General features: G+C 43.7%; 1 protein-coding gene across 1 annotated transcript; it reads left to right on the forward strand.

Annotated features, from left to right (window-relative positions):
• Nucleotides 1-1,495: 1,495 nt before the first annotated feature.
• LOC122641858 (probable DNA replication complex GINS protein PSF1) lies at nucleotides 1,496-20,827 on the forward strand. Its single transcript, XM_043835175.1, has 5 exons — nucleotides 1,496-1,662; nucleotides 15,066-15,133; nucleotides 19,718-19,880; nucleotides 20,450-20,599; nucleotides 20,790-20,827. Exons 1-5 carry the CDS (start codon nucleotides 1,588-1,590, stop codon nucleotides 20,814-20,816), a joined length of 483 nt encoding a protein of 160 aa, XP_043691110.1. The 5' UTR covers nucleotides 1,496-1,587; the 3' UTR covers nucleotides 20,817-20,827.
• Nucleotides 20,828-20,898: the final 71 nt, after the last annotated feature.

The following is a 20,898-nucleotide window of genomic DNA, read 5'->3' on the forward strand; positions in this document are numbered from 1 at the left end:
ATAAGCTCACTGGTTCCAAAACTGAGATCCAGGACCATTAACTAATGGGTGGTCCGATTCCGATTCCTAATCGGGTCCAAACATGCCCTTGTTGAGTAGGCCAAATGTAAAGCATTTTTTCCATCGGAACGAGAAATCTCAAGCAAGCTAGAATCTTTCAAAAGCAATTCATTAACTACTGGTGTGTATCCTCTATGTGCAACAGATATGAGAGGGGCAGAATACTAGAATTGGAGAGGCCAAGTGTCTTGCTTAGTCTTGGGTCATGGTCTAATAGCAGCTGGGCAACAAATGTATAATAAAAATCACTTTAACTGTATGTTTAAATAGCAAGGATCATCTTTTAACATTTTAAAACAGAAAAAATGGTGCATGACAAGTTTAAGTGTATGCATTTCTTCTGGTTCCAATGGTTCCTTAACGGTTCCGAGGACCAGATCAAATCCAGACCAATAACCTATCACTAAGACTAGATCTGAACCAATAAGCTATTGGGTGGATCGGTTCCGGTTCCTAGTGGGACGATTTCGATCCAGTTACCGGTTCCGGTCCAAAATTGACACCCCTATTGCAAATGATTGCCTCAGTTCCATTTCTTTCGTCCTAGAGGTGAACTGGTGATGGGGGCATTTCTGGAAAATAAGACCTCTTGAGAAGGGTATTTTCGAAATAATATTAGATATAGCCGCCCTTGGATTTGGGGAGGGAATTAGATAATTTAAAAAGTTAACAGTGGCAGCAGTAATCGAAACCCGCCAAAACTTGATTTCTGATGGTAACTAATGGAAATTTCAAGTATTATAGGTTATCTGATCCAAATGTATTGCAGCTTTCGTCCTTTCCGTGATTCTATCTGTTAAGGAAACATGCATTCTATTCCATATACAAAGAGATTTAGGGATTACCTGAATCGAATGGAATCACAGCGGAAGGGATGGTCGAATGCAGCTTGCAGTAACGAGCAGATCACGATCTCTACAGGTTTCTCTACAAGATAAATCTACACCACAAAACCCTAGGCAACTGAATGGAAACCCTAGGAAAAACGTAGAACTTGAAAAAGAGGGAGAGAGACAGCTTCTCAAAAGATATGAAAATTAATATATTAGGGTTTAAGTTTAATACTTATTTATAGGCAAAACCCTGGACGCCCCTCTCACTTGGTCGACTTCCACTAGAGGCCTAGATCGAATAGAAAAGGGGAGGGGTTGGTCACTTAAGTGTCCGCCCCCTCCGGAGCTCGGGTCTCGTGCGGCCAGCCCCTTGTGGGCGCACTAATTGGGCCCAGCCCATTAACGTTTTACACCATCTAACGCATCGGTGGTAGTTCCTCTCTCTCTCTGATGATTTTAAGTTGATTAACGTTTGTTCGAGTATACTTGATGTGTTTCGTAGTGATGCGATTTGCATATCCTTTGGTAATTGCTGCTGATTTTAGACGAATATCTTCCTGGTATTCATTGTTTCTCGTTTTAATTTATTTAACCTCCTAGGTTTGTTTATGTCTACTGGAAGATTGCGCTGGTTATTTGACTGTTGCCCGTGAAAGACTGAATCCAAAGATTAGGTTTAGCTTTTGAAGCAAAGATGTATGGGAGAAGGGCATCTCAGCTATTGAAGGAACTTTCTTGCAACGAAACAGCGCAATTCACGGCTTTCAATGTAAGTCTGCCTTTTCGATTTTCTTTTTTTTCTTTTTTCCTGATTTGTTATTAGGCAATCTCTCATTTGATTCAGCACATAACCGCTCAAACTTTTGGGTTAGAGTGATTCTGAAATTAGCAGACATATAGAGGAAAATAATACTTATTAACCTTGGTTCCAAAAAGAAATGGAAGTGCTTCTTTCATTTCTTTAATTGGAATTTGGTTGGGTCTTTGCAAGAGCATCGGCAAAGACATATAAATTGGAAAAAGGTTGAGTTTACTCTTGCATTCAGGCTTACCCTGCTGCAAATAATGTGCCTATTGTTATCTCTTACCCAAATAGATGCATATGACCAGCACTAAGGGTTGTAATGTCAAGTGATTAGAGAAAGGAGTTTTTTTACCATAGATTATTCTGTTTTGGGGAAAACTGTTGTTCTTGCAACCAAGCATAACAGAAAATAAGAGCGACAAGACCTGATTTTTGAATGTTGTTAATCTTGACCTTCTTCTGGAAGCTATAACAAATCAATTAGATAAGTAGTTGAATTCCAATTTCTATATAATGATGTCAACATGGCCTATTCTGCAGTCTATATCTTGTCTTTTGTTGAAGTGAATACAAAATATTCCGTGCTTAGGCCTAGTTCCAACGTTTTTCTCATAGGTTGTGCTGGAGTGTTTTTTGATATTTCCTGAGCCCATATCTACTTGGAAAGTAGCAAGCTACTAATTGACAGTTCCTTGATCTCATCTTTTAAATGTGTATGACTCGTGGGAGTGGTGACACATTTAAGACCTGCCTTTTCTATTTATACTACCCATTGTAGACTTTTCCAATGTTTTCTGGCATGGTTTCCTCTCTTCACAGGGGTCAGGTATTTTCCATTGACTCCCGCAACTTTCTTTCCTTCCCTTTTCTTTTCTCTTCCCCCTGTTGATGTAGATTGTTTTGAAGTTCCATGTTGTATGACATTGTTTTGTGATGCTGTATGGTCTCATCTTTTAATAAATGATATCAATTCAAGGATCATGTCTCCTTGAATTAGATGCGACTGCGGAGAATATGTCCAGGTGATTCTCATGAGATCTTTAAACGGAATTACTTCCTCCAATCATAGAAGCATACTATTTAGTCCTTTTGTCTTCATTTTCCTTATACATGGCGATGTATCCTTAGTTTATTTCACCATTTGTTCAAGAAATTAGTTTGACTATGTAGTTGAAATATTTAGTTGAACAATGAATATGCATTTGAAACATTTAGTTGAATAATGATTTTTCAAAATGAAGTTTTATTTATTTATTTTTTAAATAGTTGCAGCATTGATAACAAATTCTGAATGCAGGACATGTGCGCTTTTCTTTTTGACGTAGATCTTATATTTGGTGTTAAGATGTCCTCCTCTCCTGCCTCCTCCTAAAACCTTACCAATTGAAATTTTATTGTGCTCCTAATTCCAACTTTGATACTCTTTTGAGTGTTAAAATTAATCAAACTTGTTTGTCTACTACTAATTTCCATATTCAAGTAGACTTCTAATTTGATGATCTTATATATTTTTGATCAAGTTATAAAAGAAATCAATGTCCACCACCTTGAGCTTCAAGTTATTACCGTGTAACATTTGTTTCCATGATAATGTAGACTGACATGTTTGGTGAAGTAAAAGATGTAATACGCGCCACCTTGAGCTTTAAGTTATTCCCGTGTGTAACATTTGTTTCCATGATAATGTAGATTGACATGTGTGGTGAATTACTAAAAGAATGTAATACACACCACCTTGAGCTTCAGTCATTGATGAGGTAACCCTCTTCGATTTTGCTTTATCATAGATATCTGATTTTTTTTTCACTGTTTCCCTCTATTTGTGTGTGTGTGTGGTACTGGGTTTGTGAATCTTAAGGCCTGACGGATTTCTTTGTTGTTCGTTGCAGTTCTTTTCCTTCTTCTCTTGGGTTGGCAACTTAGCATTGGGGGAGTACCGCCCAAGTAAGTAGCCTTCCTCGTCTTTGTTCATGACGTCCAGCGACTCTGACTCCGCCACTGTGGTGATGGGGTCCTCTGATGGGCCTTCTTTAGGGTCATTTTCATCTGTAGATACTCTCCCTATATTGCCTTCTCCTAGAGCTATTGTCAGCGATGAGGAGGAGGCGGTCTCTGGTGACTCTGGTCCTAGCAGGGGTCCTAGTACCTCTGGGGCGGTGCCCTCGGTTGTTGACCCTGCTAGTAGGATGGCTCAGTTTTCTAGCGTTCTGAAGGCCTCGGACCTGGTATCCCTGCGCCAGGAATACCATATACCTCCCGAGGTTGTCCTTCGCGCCCCTGGGGGCGATGACCGTGCTTTCTCCCATCGGACGGACGAGATTTGTCTATACAGAGTTTTCTTTGCTTATGGCCTTCGCCTCCCCGTCCCTCGCTTTGTTGAGTTTGTCTTGGACCACTGGCACCTCACCCCTGGGCAGCTAACGCCCAACTCCTGGAGGGTTATCTTGGGCTTTTATGTATTCTTCGCTCGGATGGAGCGTGCTGCCACTGTTCCTCTGTTCTCGCACTTCTATTCGTTGAGGAAGGGGGATGACGAGCGGTATTATTTCGTTCGTCGTTTCCTCAAGGGGCCCTTTGCCGACTTTGAGTTCTTTGAGGGGCTCACCAGTTCGGTGAAGTATTGGAGGGATCGATTTTTCTTTGCTACGGTCCCCAGATGTTTGCTGCGGACTACCTGGGAGGTTATTGACCTCAAGATTGTGAACCGTCCCCTTGAGCTGAATGACTTCGAGAGCGACTCCCTCCAGCGATGTTTGGGACGTGGTCCGTTCAACGTCCAAGAGTTGGACTCGGAGTCCTTCTTATTCCTTTGGAAGCTGAGTCCTGGTAAGATTTTTGTTCTCGTGCCTGTATTTGATACTTGTGTCTGGACTTTTCTTTTTTATTTATCTGCTGCTGACTTGTTTCTTGTTCTTGTCTGCTATTGTTCAGTGGATCTGCGATCGGATCCTGCCGTTTTCCGTGCTAATTCGCGGAGGAGGGCGACTCAGAGGGATGCGGCTCAGGACGCAGTTCCCTTGGATGACTCTTCTGCTGGGGCAAGGGACGCTGTTACTCCGTCGGCTCCTACTCCTATTGTGGTCATGGCTGTGGGCGCTAAGAGGAAGGGGGGTCCCGACCCTCCTGGCACTGTGAGGACCTCTCCACAGGTTAGTCTTCCACGACCGACCCCTGCTGCTACTACTATGCCTGGAGCTTCCATTCCACCCTCCTCCAGAGGCAAGGGGGTGGTTTCTTCTTCTAGTACAGCTGCGGACCCGTCCACTTTATCTCCTCTGACTCTTCCCTGGGATCTCCATGAGGGTGCTTCTCTGTCCGATGGAGGCGTCGTGCGGGAGTGGCTGGACAAGGGCCGGCTCCCTGTTGAGTGTTTGGCTCTACAGGAGATGAGCGATACAGAGCTAGTGCGGTCCCTCTATGGGGATCTTGCTTCGGTAAGTGGTACCTTCTGATTTCTTGCTATTTGGTACTTCGTACATTGGAGGCTTATTGACGATGACTTTGGTTGTAGGTCCAGCACTGCACTACTGAGGCGGTACTCCGCTTGGAGCGATTCGCTTTCCAGGAGATTCAGCAGGCTCAGAAGCTGCGGAGTTTGGAGAGGGATCTTCAGGAGCAGAGGGCCGCTCGTGAGGAGGGTGTTGTCCGGGAGAGGAGGATGGGTGAGGAGATCAGCACCTTGTCCTCCAGGAGTGCTACTTTGGAGGCCCAGTGCTCAGCTTCGAGTGTCAGGGTCCGTGCCTTGGAGGAGGAGCTCCGGACCGTGAGGCGGGGTCAGGAGGCTGAGCTGATCCAGGCTAGTGAGCGAGCTGTGGCGGAGTTTCGGAAATCTCGAGCCATCATTGATCTATTCTACGAGTACAACCAGGAGGTGTCCGATTCGGGGGTCCATGACATGGCGGCTTACGTCCTCGGGGAGACTTCTGATTACGACCTCTCTCGGTTTTCGGGCTATATACCGCCGATCACAGTGGCTGCGAGGGTAGCAGATGTTCTTGAGGGCGCTGCTCTGCCCGAGGAGGGTGTGACTCGCCCGTCAGAGGCTGATATAGTTTCTCCTCCAGAGGAGGATGTTACTCCCCCAGGGGAGTGTGCAGATGCTCCTTGACTTTATATCTTTTCTCGCGTATGTGGAACTTGGAACTTTCAAACTTGGCTTGTAATTATTTTTTTTGGATGAATGGCTTGTAATTATTGTTGCTTCCTACTTTTGATATTTGTGATTGAGTTCTCGCCTCTTATGTGTGTTGTTGCTTGTCACTCGTATGTGGCCGATAGGCCTTGGTAGTCGTTGAACCTTGGTGGCCTTGAGCTTTAGTGGTCCATGGACTTTGGTGGTCATTTGACCATGGTGGTCTTACGCCTCGGTGGTCCGTGGACTTTGGTGGCCTTATGCCTTGGTGGTCATTTGACCTTGGTGGCCTTACGCCTCGGTGGTCATTTGACCTCGGTGGCTTTATGCCTCGGTGGTCCGTGGACCTTGGTGGCCTCACGCCTTGGTGGTCAGTTGACCTCGGTGGCATTACGCCTCGGTGGTCTATGGACCTTGGTGGCCTTACGCCTTGGTGGTCATTTGACCTTGGTGGCCTTACGCCTCGGTGGTCATTTGACCTCGCTGGCCTCATGCCTCGATGGTCCGTAGACCTTAGTGGCCTTACGCCTTGGTGGTCATTTGACCTCGGTGGCCTTATGCCTCAGTGGTCCGTGGACCTTGGTGGCATTATGCCTTAGTGGTCATTTGACCTCGATGCTTGAAAGTGTGACCGACGGCCGAAAAGTAGATGGCGAAAGTAGACGGATGTAGCCCAGAACCAAATATTTACTTCAAACTTAAAAAAATTTCAAAAACCTTGAAAAATGGAATACTGTAATGCAACCTACTGTGAACTATTGTCTACTGTGGCTGAAAGCCGACTACTGCTACTCTACTGGTAGTGTTTCTTCAAATGCTCTAAGTTCCAGGCACGGTCTACCTTCTTTCCCCCCGGAGTTTTCAAGCGGTAGGTCCCTGGGCGTATCTGCGTGGAAATTATGTAGGGTACTTACCAGTTGGCCGACAACTTGCCTTCCTTCCTTGGCTGTGATGCTCTAGCCCTCCTTAGAACTAGGCTCCCTGGTGGAAGAGCCTTTCTTTGACCCTGACGTTGTAGTACTTGGCTGTTTGTTGCTGTTATGCCACGTTCCTTAGGAGTGCCTTCTCGCGAACCTCGTCCTGGAAGTCCAAATTCGCCCTGAGCCCATCGTCGTAGGTGCGTTCGTTGAAGTACATGACTCTATAGTATGAGGTTGAGGATGGATGTCAATTTGGTGGCGGGTAGATGGGGTACTAGGGCGAACAATTGACATTACTTGCAAGTTTTGACATATTGTATGGCTTCTTCCTGCATCCGTGGCTAGTAGAACCCCTGGCGGAGGACTTTGCAGGCTAGTGCTTGCCCTCCCATGTGGCTTCCGTATATCCCCTCATGGATCTCTGACGAGGCGTACTTGGCTCCCTCGGGTCCTAGGTACCTGAGTAGTGGTGCAGTAACCCCCCTCTTGTATAGTACCCTGTCAACGACTGTGTACTTTGCGGCTCTCATCCTTACCTTCCTTGCTTCGACCTTGTCTCCTAGTAGGACGTCGTTCTGTAGGTAGTTGAGTATGAGATCCATCCACCTTGGCCCTTCCTCAATTTCATTGACCTGCTTCTCCTGGTACGTTGGTTCATGCGGTATTTCAACGTACACGGCACTGACCAAGTTCCAGAGCTCATCGTTTGCTAGCTTGGATAGGGTGTCGGCTGCGGCGTTCTCGACCCTTGGTACTCGAACCATCTCGAACTTCTCGAACTCCTCGATCATCTTTCGAGCACGTGCTAAGTATGATGCAATTCGATCGTCCTTTGCCTTGTACTCCTTGTTCACCTGGTTCACTACGAGCTGGGAGTCACTCCGGATGGATAGGTGGGTGACTTGAATGGCCTTGGCTACCCGGAGTCCAGCCAGTAGTGCCTCGTACTCTGCTTTATTGTTGGATGCCTGGAAGGTGAATCGGAAAGCATATTGGATTCGAAAACCCTTGGGGCTGGTGACTATGAAGCCAGGCCCGCTTCTTGCCGTGTTACTTGCATAGTTGTCATGGCGTCGCCATGGAGTCCTGGCGCTTGGGGAAAGGGCATATCGAGGTCCGCCATGGTATATGTATAAATATCGAGCGATATGGCTTCCATGGTGTCGCCATGGCTTCGCCATGGACACCATACCACGATATATGGGTATGTCGACTGATACTTGAACATTTAATGTATAAAAGTCAGGTTTATATATATATATTTTTTAAAAACGATTTAATAACTTAGATGCTTTTTCGTTAATGTGTATTGGAGGTGTAACTTGAAAAGTTACACCTGCAATACACATTATCATAAAACTTAAAAATATTAAACATAATAACTTATACCCTAATGGGGGGAAATAGAAATCGCAAAAGGGAAAATCGAGAGGAGAGGGATCGTAACTCCGGCAACGGTAACTTCCTCGCTTCCTGCAACTCTCGAGTCTCGGCAGCCTTCAAACAAGTTCGAAGTTCGAACTTCTCTAGTTCTCCGGCAATCTCCAGGACTCCAACTCTCCAAGTAAGTAAATTTTTATTTTTTTTTTAATTTGGATCTTCTTCCTCCTAGGCAGACCTCGTCTTCTTCTTCTTCTTCTTCATCTTCAGTTCTTCTCCTCCCAGCCTCCGGTAGTGATTACAGCCAGTAGTATCGTTTTTTTTTTTCTCTTGCCTTGCTTCCTCCTTCCAGGCAGACCTCTTCTTCTTCTTCAGTTCTTCTCCTCCCAGCCTCCAGTAGTGATTACAGCTAGTAGTATCCTTTTTTTTTTTTTTCTCTGGCCTTGCACAGCCACATTTACACACACAGAGACAGGAAGAGAGTCGAGAGACAGAGGGGGGGGGGATTTATTTCAGTTAGTAGTCCTCGACTCCTCTCGTTTTTTTTTTTTCTTTTTTCTTTTTTCTTCTTTGCTTGTACATTCACAGAGACAGGGACATAGTCGAGAGACAGAGGGGGGAGAGATTTATTCCAGTCAGTGCTGTAACCATAGTCCACTCGGGTTTTTTTTTTTTCTTCTTCTTGCCTTGTAACTAGCTTGCTTATAGTCGCAGACCTTGGGACTTCTTGCCTTGCATTTTTTTTTTCTTCTTCTTGCCCTGTACAGTGCACACATACTCATAGAGACAGGGAGAGAGTCGAGAGACAGAAGGGGGGAGGGATTTATTACAGCCGAACTATCTCTGTTTTTTGTTTTTTTTTTTCCTTTTTCTTGCCTTGCAGTTGCAGGGTTGCACAGTCACAGAGAAGGTGTTTGTTTTTTATTTTTTCTTCTTCTTACCTTGCACACAGGCCCACACATACACAGTTACACTTACACACATAGAGACAGGGAGAGAGTTGAGAGACAAGGGGGGGGGAGGGATTTAATAGTTATTACAGCTAATAGTCCATCACTATTCACTATTCACTGATTTAATAGTTATTACACTTTCATGAATTAAACCATAGTATATTAGTAGTACACTTTCATGTTGATATAATTTATGTTATAGGACATATATTATAGCATACTAAATGACATTAAAAATAGAGAAAATAAAAAATAAAACATGGTCGATATGCTCGCCATGTCGATATATCGACGTGACACCCCTCCACCGACTTGGATGGCTGTGACGCCGTGACAACTATTCATGAACATCTCCCACGACCCACGATCATGCTCCTCTGGTTCCTCTGCTTCTGGCTCGTTCTCTACTAGGGTGCATTTAGCGACAAAGTCCGTCAAGGCCTGACCCTTGATGGCCGTTCGAGGTTGGAATCTGATGTCATGCTCACTCAACTCTACCGCCCAGGCGATCAGTCATCTAGAGAAGTCTGGTTTATGCAGTACCTTCTTCAGTGGTAGGTTGGTGAGTACCACGATCGTGTGGGCTTGGAAGTATGGTCGTAGCTTCCTTGCTGCGATCACTAGTGCATAGGCTACCTTCTCAATTCTTGTGTACCTGGTCTCTACGTCCATCAGGACGTAGCTGACATAGTAGATGGGTCTTTGTACTTTACCCTCCTCCTTCAGCAGTATTGCGCTTACCGCGACCGGGGTGGCGGCTAAGTAGAGTTGCAGCTCTTCATTAGGCTCTGGTAGCCCAAGTAGTGGTGGACTTTCTAGGTACTCCTTCAGCTCCTCGAATGGTCTTTGGCACTCCTCTGTCCATGTAAAGTCTTTAGGACTTCGGAGGTTCTTCAATATCTTGAAGAATAGTAGGCATTTGTCTCCCGCCCGTGACACGAACCTTGAAAGGGCTGCGACCCTTCCATTTAATCTCTGTACCTCCCTGACCGTCCGGGGTGGTGCTATCTCCTGGATGGCCTTGATCTTTGATGGGTTGGCCTCTGTTCCACGTACCGAGACCATGAAGCCCAAGAACTTTCCTGATGTTACGCCAAAGGCGCACTTTGTGGGGTTTAGCCTCATCTAGTTCTTTCTCAGTACTCTGAATGCCTCCTCCAAGTTGGTCAGGTGTTGATGGGCTTGGACGCTTTTCACGAGCATTATCGTCCACGTACACCTCCATATTGCGCTCGATCTGTTCCGCAAACATTTTGTTGACCATCCTCTGGTAGGTGGCTCCTGCGTTCATTAGCCTAAACGGTATGACGCGGTAGTAGTAGTTCTCCTTGTCCGTCCGGAATGCGATGTAGGACTCATCATCCTCATTCATGAGGATCTGGTTGTACCAAGAGTAGGCGTCTATGAAGCTTAACATCTCATGGCCGGCGGTAGCGTCTATCAATAGGTCGATCCTGGGTAGCGGGTACTCATCCTTCGGGCATGCCTTGTTCAGATCTATGTAGTCGACGCACATCCTCGACTTTCGTTTGGATTTTAGTACCATGACCACGTTCGCGAGCCAAGTTGGGAACTTCTCTTCTCTGATGAACCCCGACTGGCTTAACTTCTAGACCTCTTCCTTGATGGCTACCTGTCGGTCAAGGGCGAAATTTTGTCGCTTCTGTTAGACGGGCTTCCTGGCTGGGTCTATGTGTAGCCTGTGTTAGGCTATGGACCGGGGTATGCCTGGCATGTCGGAGGTCGACCATGCAAAGACATCCATGTTTTCTTGGAGGAGACGCCCAAGCTCGTCCTTTTGTTCCTTGTTCAACAGCGAGCCAACCTGTACTAGCTTGGAGGGATCGTCCTTGCTAAGAGGACATGGGATGAGGTCCTCTACTAGCCTTCCTCTTCTCTCTGTCAGTTCATCTCTCTGGTCGCTGACAAGGTTCTCCATGCATAGCGCCATTCCACGGGTGTTGCCATTGTTCTTCTTGACGAAGGTCGCATAACATTCCTTGGCTTTCTTCTGGTCTCCTTGGACCTCTCCTACCCCATTCTTTGTGGGGAACTTCATCTTCAGATGGATGGGTGATATAAATCCTCTAAGGGCCATTAGAGATGGTCGCCTTAGGAGGCTGTTGAAGGATACCACGGACTTGATGACCATGAAGTTCACCATGATTGTCATCTGTCGAGGGTGCTCTCCAAAGGTGACGGACAACTCTATTATCCCTCTGATAGAAGCCGTAGCGCCCGAGAACCCGTGGAGGTAGGTGAGCTTTGGTTTGAGTTGGTTGTCGCCGAACCCGAACTGCCTGTAGGCCTCTAGTGAGAGCACGTCCACGGACGCCCCAATGTCTATCAACATCCTGTGTACTGGTCGGTTAGCTACCTCTACTTGTACTACCAAGGCATTCTCATATGGAAAGCTCAGTCCTTCCAGGTCTGTATCCGAGAAGGAGATTACTGTCTTGGTCTTAGCTATCTTATTTGGCTTCTCTGCTACTCCCACGAATCTGGCGTGGGCTTTTAGCCTTCTTGGTAGACTTCTGCCCAGGTCCTCCCAGTATAGTGAGGATGGGGGCTCCCTTGGTGCCGCTTGGCTCTGCTCCGTCTATCCTCTCTTCTGGGCGGTCTTTCTCCCTATCTCGATCTGTTCTTCTTTCTTCCCTCCTTGGCTCTTCTCTTTCTCGTTCACGGCCTCTACCTTCTTGGCTAGAATGGCTGCCACGTCCTCCTTTCACGTACTTGTTCAAGCTCCCTGCCTTTACAAGTTGTTCTATCTCCCTTTTCAGTTGATTGCAATCCTCTGTGTCATGCCCAATGTCTTTGTGGAAGAGACACTACTTGTTGGGGTTGCGTTTCTCAGGTCCTGCTAGCATGGGTCGTGGCCAATGTAGTAGGCCACTGTCTTGGATCTGCATGAGGATCTGAGACCTGGTGGTATTCAGGGGTGTGAACTCTGGACTGCTTGCTCGGTCGCTTCTCTCTGGGAGACGGTCTGTCCTTCTGGACTGGCGGTCGCCCTTTCCCCGTCGACGCTCGGTCCTCGATCTCTTGCTCTCTTTACGGTCATCAGGCGCCGACCTCTTGTTATCCTGCGGCTTGGCCTCGATCACTTTCTTCCTAGCCTGCAGTACCTCGGCCATGTTGGCGAACTCATTACACCGCTCCAGAAGTTCCTTTATGGTCCTGGTCTCATGTGGTGCCAGGTCCTTGATCAAGTCCAGGTCTCTGATGTCCCCAGCCAAGGCTGGGTGCTGGGTCTAGTCGTCTAAGTCTCGGACCTCCAAGGACTCCTTGGTGAACCTGGTGACGTACTCCCTGAGGGACTCCCCAGGGTTTTGTACCACGTTCAGTAGATTAACCGTGGTCTTCTTCTGGTTGACGCTGCTTTGGAAGCGGGTGACGAATTGCTCGCTGAGTTCTGCGAACGAACTTATCGATCTAGGTCGTAGCCTAGAGAACCATGAAGTGGCTGCACTCTTGAGGGATGCAGGGAATGCTCGACAGGAGACCACGTCAGATCCCCCATAGAGGGTCATCATCCCATTGAAGTAGTTGATATGGTCATTAGGGTCCGTGGCACCACTGTAGAGTTCAAAGGTGGGTAACCTGAACCGAGAGGGGAATGCGGCTGCCATGATCTTTGCCGAGAATGGGTGTTGTCCTAGTACCGAGTGTGTCTCACCCTTGGTCTGCTTCTTTAGCCCTTCCAGCTTCTCGTCCAAATCTTGGAGTTTTTTTTATCTAACTCCTCTTCTCGCGACTGTCTATCATGCTTGGCAGGACGTTCGTTGCGACCTCGGTCTCGATCTCTCCTTGAAGTTCCCTCCCGCCGTGAGTTTTGACGGGATGGTGAGTGGTCATAACGCGACGAACCTTGGTGTGAACGTGAGGGACTTTCTTCTTGGTAGGTCTGGCTCCGCCTTGGTGTGTGACTTCCTCCTAGTAGACCTTGGAACACCGACCTCCTGATCGAACTTTCTAGACTAGGTACCACGGACCTGTGTGTTGGTGTCACCCCACGTCCTGAACGTACTGGCAAGTCCGCCGTCCTTCTGGGATGCTGTGAAGGATCTCCCTGCTGGTGAGTGGGACTTGCACGTCTTGCGGGTCTCTCTGACCTTTCACCCCTAGGAGGCGACCTCCTAGGGTTTGGCTCTTATTGAGGGATGGCCTCCTAGGGTTTGGCTCTTATCGAGGGATGGGTTCCATCCTTGGTGGCAGCAACGCCCTGCGGCGGTGGGACGTTGCTCGCTGCCTCAGGTAGTCTTGAAAGAGTCGTTGGTCATTAAGGATCTGCCGTTGTAAGTCATTGACCTGACCCACAGTTGCTAGTGCGTTAGGGTCAGGTACGAGCTCCACAGCTACTTCGGGGTTGAGGTCAACTACCTCAACTTGGTCGTTCTCTGGGATCTCCCTCTCCTGAGAGACATGGTCGTTAGCTTTGCGGCAAGAGCTCTCTGGAGGAGGTGACCCATTCCTCTCCCTCGCAGCATTATTGGTGGAGGGAGTGGCCTTCCTACCCCGTGGTGCCATTGAGTAGTTAAGGGATTGAGCTAGTAGGTACGTTTGGCTAGCGACGTTCCCACAGACGGCGCCAATCTGTTGCGTCAAGAAATCGCCTGGTGGTCCCTTCGAGTGCTGTAACCTGCAAAAGGACCTGGGTGACAAAGGAGAACCGGTGTGGTTCCGGACTAGGACTCTCCGATGCCTAAGTTAGATCTCTCTGAGCAAACAGATGAATAGTTAGAATTCAAGATGGGATAATGGGGTAGAGTACCTTCGTATTTATAGTGTAGTGTGGCGGTGTGGAGAGTCCCAGTTGGTGACGAGTAGCCCTCATAGTAGATAGACGTTCCTAGGTAGTAGGATTCCTCTCTTGGTTGGTTGTTCTCCTACGGGAGATAGAGTCCCAATAGGGAGGATGTTCCTAGTAGGTAGACATTCATACGTCTTTGTGTGTTGGATAAGGTCCTTGGTGCTTGGGTCCATCTGGGACTATGTTGCTGGTAGGCGGTACCCTGTTCCCATGAGATGATGTATATCTTGTTGTTGGCTGTAGTAGCCTGCGTGAAGTACTTGGACTTGGTCCTTGATGGTAGTAGCCGGTAGTACCTGGACTTCCGTGTTGGTCCTTTCCCATCCGGGCTAATCAAGTGAGGTATAAGGTGGCCGGCCTCGGGATGGTCTTCCTACTTGGGCCGGGACACATGGCGGCTCACGATTGGCCGGTGTGATTTTGGATTTATCACATCTTTTAATAAAGGATATCAATTCAAGGATCATGTCTCCTTAAATTAGATGCGACTGCGGAGAATATGTCTAGGTGATTCCCATGAGATCTCCAAACGGAATTACTTCCTCCAATCATAGAAGCATACTATTTAGTCCTTTTGTCTTCATTTTCCTTATACACAGCGATGTATCCTTAGTTTATTTCACCATTTGTTCAAGAAATTAGTTTGACTATGTAGTTGAAATATTTAGTTGAACAATGAATATACATTTGAAACATTTAGTTGAATAATGATTTTTCAAAATGAAGTTTTTTTGTTTATTTTTTAAATAGTTGCAGCATTGATAACAAATTCTGAATGCAGGACATGTGTGCTTTTCTTTTTGACGTAGATCTTATATTTGGTGTTAAGATGTCCTCCTCTCCTGCCTCCTAAAACCTTACAAATTGAAATTTTATTGTGCTCCTAATTCCAACTTTGATACTCTTTTGAGTGTTAAAATTAATCAAACTTGTTTGTCTACTACTTATTTCCATATTCAAGTAGACTTCTAATTTGATGATCTCTCGTATATTTTTGATCAAGTTATAAAAGAAATCAATGTCCACCACCTTGAGCTTCAAGTTATTACCGTGTAACATTTGTTTCCATGATAATGTAGACTGACATGTTTGGTGAAGTAAAAGATGTAATACGCACCACCTTGAGCTTTTAGTTATTCCCGTGTGTAACATTTGTTTCCATGATAATGTAGATTGACATGTGTGGTGAAGTACTAAAAGAATGTAATACACACCACCTTGAGCTTCAGTCATTGATGAGGTAACCCTCTTCGATTTTGCTTTATCATAGATATCTGATTTTTTTTCACTGTTTCCCTCTATCTGTGTGTGTGTGTGTGTGGTGTGTGTGATACTGGGTTTGTGAATCTTAAAGCCTTCTTAAACTGTGCTCAGCTAATTTCACCTGAAAGAGCACCATCTTATCATAGAAATCTGATTTTTCTTTCACTGTTTCCCTCTATCTCTGTGTGTATGTGATACAAGGGATACCTTGGGACCCTCGGGATGTTAAACTTGGTTTTTTGAGGCTAATGTTACACTCCTTTGTGATTTTGTACTGGGTTTGTGAATCTTAAGGCCTTCTAAAACTGCGCTCTGCTAATTCCATTAGGAAAGAGCACCATCTTATCATAGATGTCTGATATTTTTTTCCACTGTTTCCCTTTATCTTCAATTTATCCATACATTCATAATGTGTGAAAGCCAATTGCCAGGTTATAACTGTGTAGGTCTAAAAGATGAACCTGCAATTTCTCTGCCACATTAGAATACCAATTTCAAAGAGAAAATTCCAGATAGTGGACTGTAGGGTTAACTCCGTAGTTGTTGAAGTTCATGCCCATCTGCAGCCAACTGCATCCTTATTTGTTCTTTTAAGTTCATTAGAATTAAACTAACTAGATATCAGAACCTGAGAACCATGACAATGAAGAGTTACACAATGATACTAAAGCTCTTAGCTCTTAGCTAGCTAATTATAAAACCTAATCATAACAGGAAACTAAATACTAATTACAATAGGAAAAGAAGAAACAGCAACTTAAACTACTTAAACTACATAAACAAAGAAAACAATCCCACTGTAGAGAGGTCCATGAACACCCATGGACCACCCAATACACACGCTAACACTCCCCCTCAAGCCGGAGGTTGAAACAACCACCAAGAAATGCAGGTTGAAACAGTGCCTTTGTAAACATATCGCCAAGTTGATTGCCAAAGTTGACAGATGGAATTGAAATAATCTTCTGCATAACTGCATTCCTCACAAAGTGACAATCGACCTCAATATGCCTGGTCCTATCATGGACTATTGACATTCAGATAAATATTTCCCATCGGGTCTTCTATATTGATGTTTGTCCTCAAAGTCTTTTCCATCACTCACCCCAAACTTCAGATTTGGATCCATAGGGTTGTCAATAAGGTTACAACCTAACGTACCAATTTCAGATAGAAGGTCTAGAACGCATTTCCTCTAAGATAAACTAACACATTTCTTGCGACGAACAACTTCAATACCCAAAAAGTACCTGATTATTCCTAATTTATTCATCTGAAAATGCTAATAGAGATGTGCCTTGACTTCTTCAATGCCAGAAAAGTCATTACCTGAAATTATGATATCATCATCATACACAAGAAGGATCACAACTTTGTCCCCTGATGACGTATGAACACAAGAGTGATTAGAGAAGCACTGAGTGAACCCATATTCACCAATAACTTTATTGAACTAATAAAACTAGGCATGTGGAGACTGTTTCAGCCATAAATAGCCTTGTGAAGTGGCATACCTTGGACGCATTCTCCATTGAGTAATATACCCTAAAGGTTGCTCTATATAAACCTCGTCGTCAAGGTCACCATAAAGAAATGCGTTTTTGATATCTAGCTAAAACAGTGACCAATCAAGATTGACTGCTAGGAGATTAGGACTTTTATAAAGTTGAGATGCTTCACTGGAGAGAAAGTCTCAAAATAATCAACACCATAAAAAAGCCTTTTGCAACCAATCGAGCTTTTAGACGCTCACCAGAACCATCAAGAAAATATTTTACTATGTGCATCCAACGACATCTCAAGGAACTAAAACTCGGGTTTCGACCAACCAAATTTCTGAGTTGGCTCGAGATCTTGGTCGAGTTGGTGTAATTTTTTTTTTTCCAACTCAAAGGCTGGTTTCAATGGGTTTTAGACCTATTTTGGGGCTGAAACTTGGTGCTCAGCCTATTTTAGGCCATTTAAACACAGTGACACTATCAGATTTTGCAAAAATAAAGTCCAAATAGGAGTTTCACTTAGTGGGAAACCAGGACAGACACTTATACCAGAAACCAGGACATATACTTATTTATGCCTAATATCTTTTAAGTAAATGTTTTAGTATTTCATCTACTTAAGATATTAATCATAAATAAGCAAACACCCCCTATTTGAATCCAATAAAAATAGTTAAAAAATCAAATTCTAAAAGGAAAAAAATCAACCCCCCAATTCAAGAACAAAAACTGGATTTTCGACGGTAGATGCAATTTTCAACTTTCTAATGCTGGGGTGTTTCTAAAATCTAAAAATTCCATAAATCTTAATATGGTAAAACATTGCTAAAAACCAAAAGTGCGGTAAAATATTCATTTGTTTTGATGTCCAAAAAAATATTTTGATTCAGAGCGATTATGGTAGAATTCTCGCACACCAAATTAAGTTTGGCCGGTACATAACTCCTTCAATATAAATCAGATTTAAGCAATCTTGGACTTGTTGGAAAACTTTCATAAATCTGATTTATATTGAAGGAGTTATGTACCGGTCAAACTTAATTTGGTGTGCACGAATGCTGTCAAAAGCACTCTAAATGAAAAAAAAAAAATTGGACATCAAAACAAATGAATATTTTACCGCACTTCTGGTTTTTAGCAATGTTTTACCATATTAAAATTTATGGAATTTTTAGATTTTAGAAAATCCCACCATTAGAAAGTTGAAAATTGTACCTACCGTCGAAAATCCAGTTTTTGTTCTTGAATTGGGGGGTTGACTCTTTTTTTTTCCTTTTGGAATTTTATTTTTTAACTATTTTATTGGATTCAAATAGGGGGGTATTTGCTTATTTATGAATAATATCTTAAGTAAATGATATTAGGCATAAATAAGTGTCTGTCCTATGTTTGTATACCAAGTTTGCATTGATAGGTATCTGTATACCAAATTGGCAGTCTCAGTAGAACTCGACAAAGAACTAAATGTGTCTATCCTGTGTCTATATACCAAGGTTTGCATAGATAGGTGTCTGTATACCAAAATGGTAGTCTTAGTAGAACTCGCAAGATCTGTCGAGTTCTGGAAGTCTTTAAAAGAAAAAAGGGTCGAAATCTGGGTCGGGTCGAGATTTCGACCAAGATTGTAATTTTTTAACTCGGCTGCCATCTTGTCTCGACCTTTGAAAAAACCAAGATCTCGCGAGTTTTAGTTCCATGCGACATCTCACAAGCTCCTTTCCGGAGGTTAAATCAATAAGAGACCAAGTCAGCCGATCCAATAGAGCATCTATCTCAACATCTATAGCACGTTTCCAACGAGGATGCAACAAAGCTTCCTGATACTTAATAGATACAGTCACATTAGATAAAGATGATGCAAAATTACAAAGTAAAGGTGGAAGACGAGACATAAGGTAAGCAATTTGAGACTGTTAAGTACAAGTATGAATACCTTTACGAAGAGCAATTAGAAAATCAGGATGTGGAAGATCCCCAGGTAAGGTGTCTGATGAAGTAGATGACGGTTGTGAAGGAGCAGCATGGTTCGTGGGAGTGGACTTTTGAAAGCAGAGTCAGTAATAGGAACAAGGGCTGGAATTGGTGGAGGCATTAGAATATCATCATCCAGTTGCCGATTTTCATCAAAAAAGTGTGGTGTAGACTCAAAGAAGGTATCATCAACAACTGATAAAATATTGACGGTTAACGGGATCATAGCATTTGTAACCTTTCTGATAAAATAATTATGCTTAAAAAATAGTACAGTTGTATCTTGACTACCTTCTTTAGTATGAATAACACATCTGCCTTTTGGTTATGTAGTTATGCATGTATACAAAATATGATATATATAGAAAATCTTCTTCCTTTATAGAGCCTAAGCACTCTCTTTGGTGGGGTATTTACATTTTAACTATATGATCTGGATGGACCAATGATATGGGTTCAAATTGAAATATCCAACTTGGTATGGTACCTATGTTTAATTATTTGGTTATGTGGACAGTATGTCGTAATGCATATGCCAATCATTAACCTCATCTCTGACATTCTTGTATGCACTTGATTTTAAGATACTATATCCTATTACCCTTAGTTGTTACTGTTACTTGTAAACTTTGAAGTTTCTAATATTCTTACCTTTAAATATATGGGAAACCTTGAAGGGGACCCCTTCCCCCACCCTCCACCACACCCCCTAAAAAAAAATATATAGATATATATAATTTCTTTGTTGCTGTCAATGAACTTCAGAGGCTCAACTAATTAATAACCTGATGCTGCTACTCATTACATATATATATATATATTCCATTTATAGCTTCTATATCCTTAGCTACTGATATGTGATGTTTGAAGTTCTAGTCATTTCTTTCACTCACTAGTGGTTCTACACAGGAAAATTCGGGAAGCCGGGTTGGATGCGCAATAAACATTCCCTCATGGCTTATGTGTAAGCTGCTTACATCTGAAGTGTTGTTTATTTATTTAAGAACTATTACTGGGTAGCTCGTTATGCTTGAAATCTTCATATACATTTCTTGCTGGATGTGTCAACTATCGTTTCTGTAACCACACAGGTATAACCGAGCTGAAGTTATTCAGAGGTTGAGGTGGAAGGTGGGGCCGGTATTCCCACAAGAAATTCAAGGAAAGCTCAACCAGTCTGAGAGAGAGTATTTCAAGAATCTTTCTGCTGCTCTAGAAGCTTACATGTCAGAACTAGATCTGGATTTGACTGTGGTATCTTTCTCTCTTTCTCTCTCTCTAACATGCACAAATAAGAAAAATGAGGGAAAAGTATTCCTTATAATCTCCAAGCCTTCCCATGATAGTAAAACTAGGAGCTGTGAATGAAAACTAACAAGATTCTGTTACGAGGATCATTGCGTCTTAGAAAATTAATCATTCTACACTCATATGCACGAACTCTGGAAATACATTGGATGCTGATGTTGAATAGCCAGTTGGCAGATCAATAGCATATTATGATAATTTAGTGGCTAGCCTTTAAAATGTTGTCTTAAATCCTCATTGTAGTGGCGGTATTGGTCATCATTGCTGAAGCAATGAAATGACTTGGTCATTGAATAGGAACCAAGTAGTTGGTTTCTAACTCAATTGTAAGGACAGAAATGTTACTGTAGAAAGGATAGGAGGAATGGATGAGACTGTCTTCAAGGTGGTTGGCTACCTCTCAACAACTCTGCATTCCAAATTGCTATCCATCCAGTGGATGTTTTGGACATCCACAAGCACATAGGACACATTCTTTGATTTTCTCAACTAGAAAATATAGTTTGTTTTGCCAGGATATGGTGCCACCCAAGGATCCCTACATTTGGGTCAGGGTGCTTGATGATATTGGTGATGATGTGGTACTTGATGATCAATCACACAATCTTGTTCGTCACTCAATACATTTGCTTAAGGGAACAGAAGCTGAGCAGTACATCTCACAGGTGAGTTAATTGGCTACCTTGTGATCGAGTTTCTCATCATATTTAGGTTGTGTTTGGTATGCATTCTTGGTCAATTTTGCATTCTTGAACGATAAAAACAATCATTCAAGAATGCATACCAACCCAGCCTTGGTTTGTAGCATCCTTTCTAACATCTCTTTGTTACTTCCTATTTCCTCATGATGAAAAGGGCTTGATGGAGGAGCTCTCGGGGTGAAATAACAGTTCCAATATTTAATACTTGTATTAAGCACATTGATGTTATCACTTTTAAAACGTGATGGAAGATGAAGTAATCT

This window comes from Telopea speciosissima, chromosome 10 (assembly GCF_018873765.1).
Source record: "Telopea speciosissima isolate NSW1024214 ecotype Mountain lineage chromosome 10, Tspe_v1, whole genome shotgun sequence".
Taxonomy (NCBI): domain Eukaryota; kingdom Viridiplantae; phylum Streptophyta; class Magnoliopsida; order Proteales; family Proteaceae; genus Telopea; species Telopea speciosissima.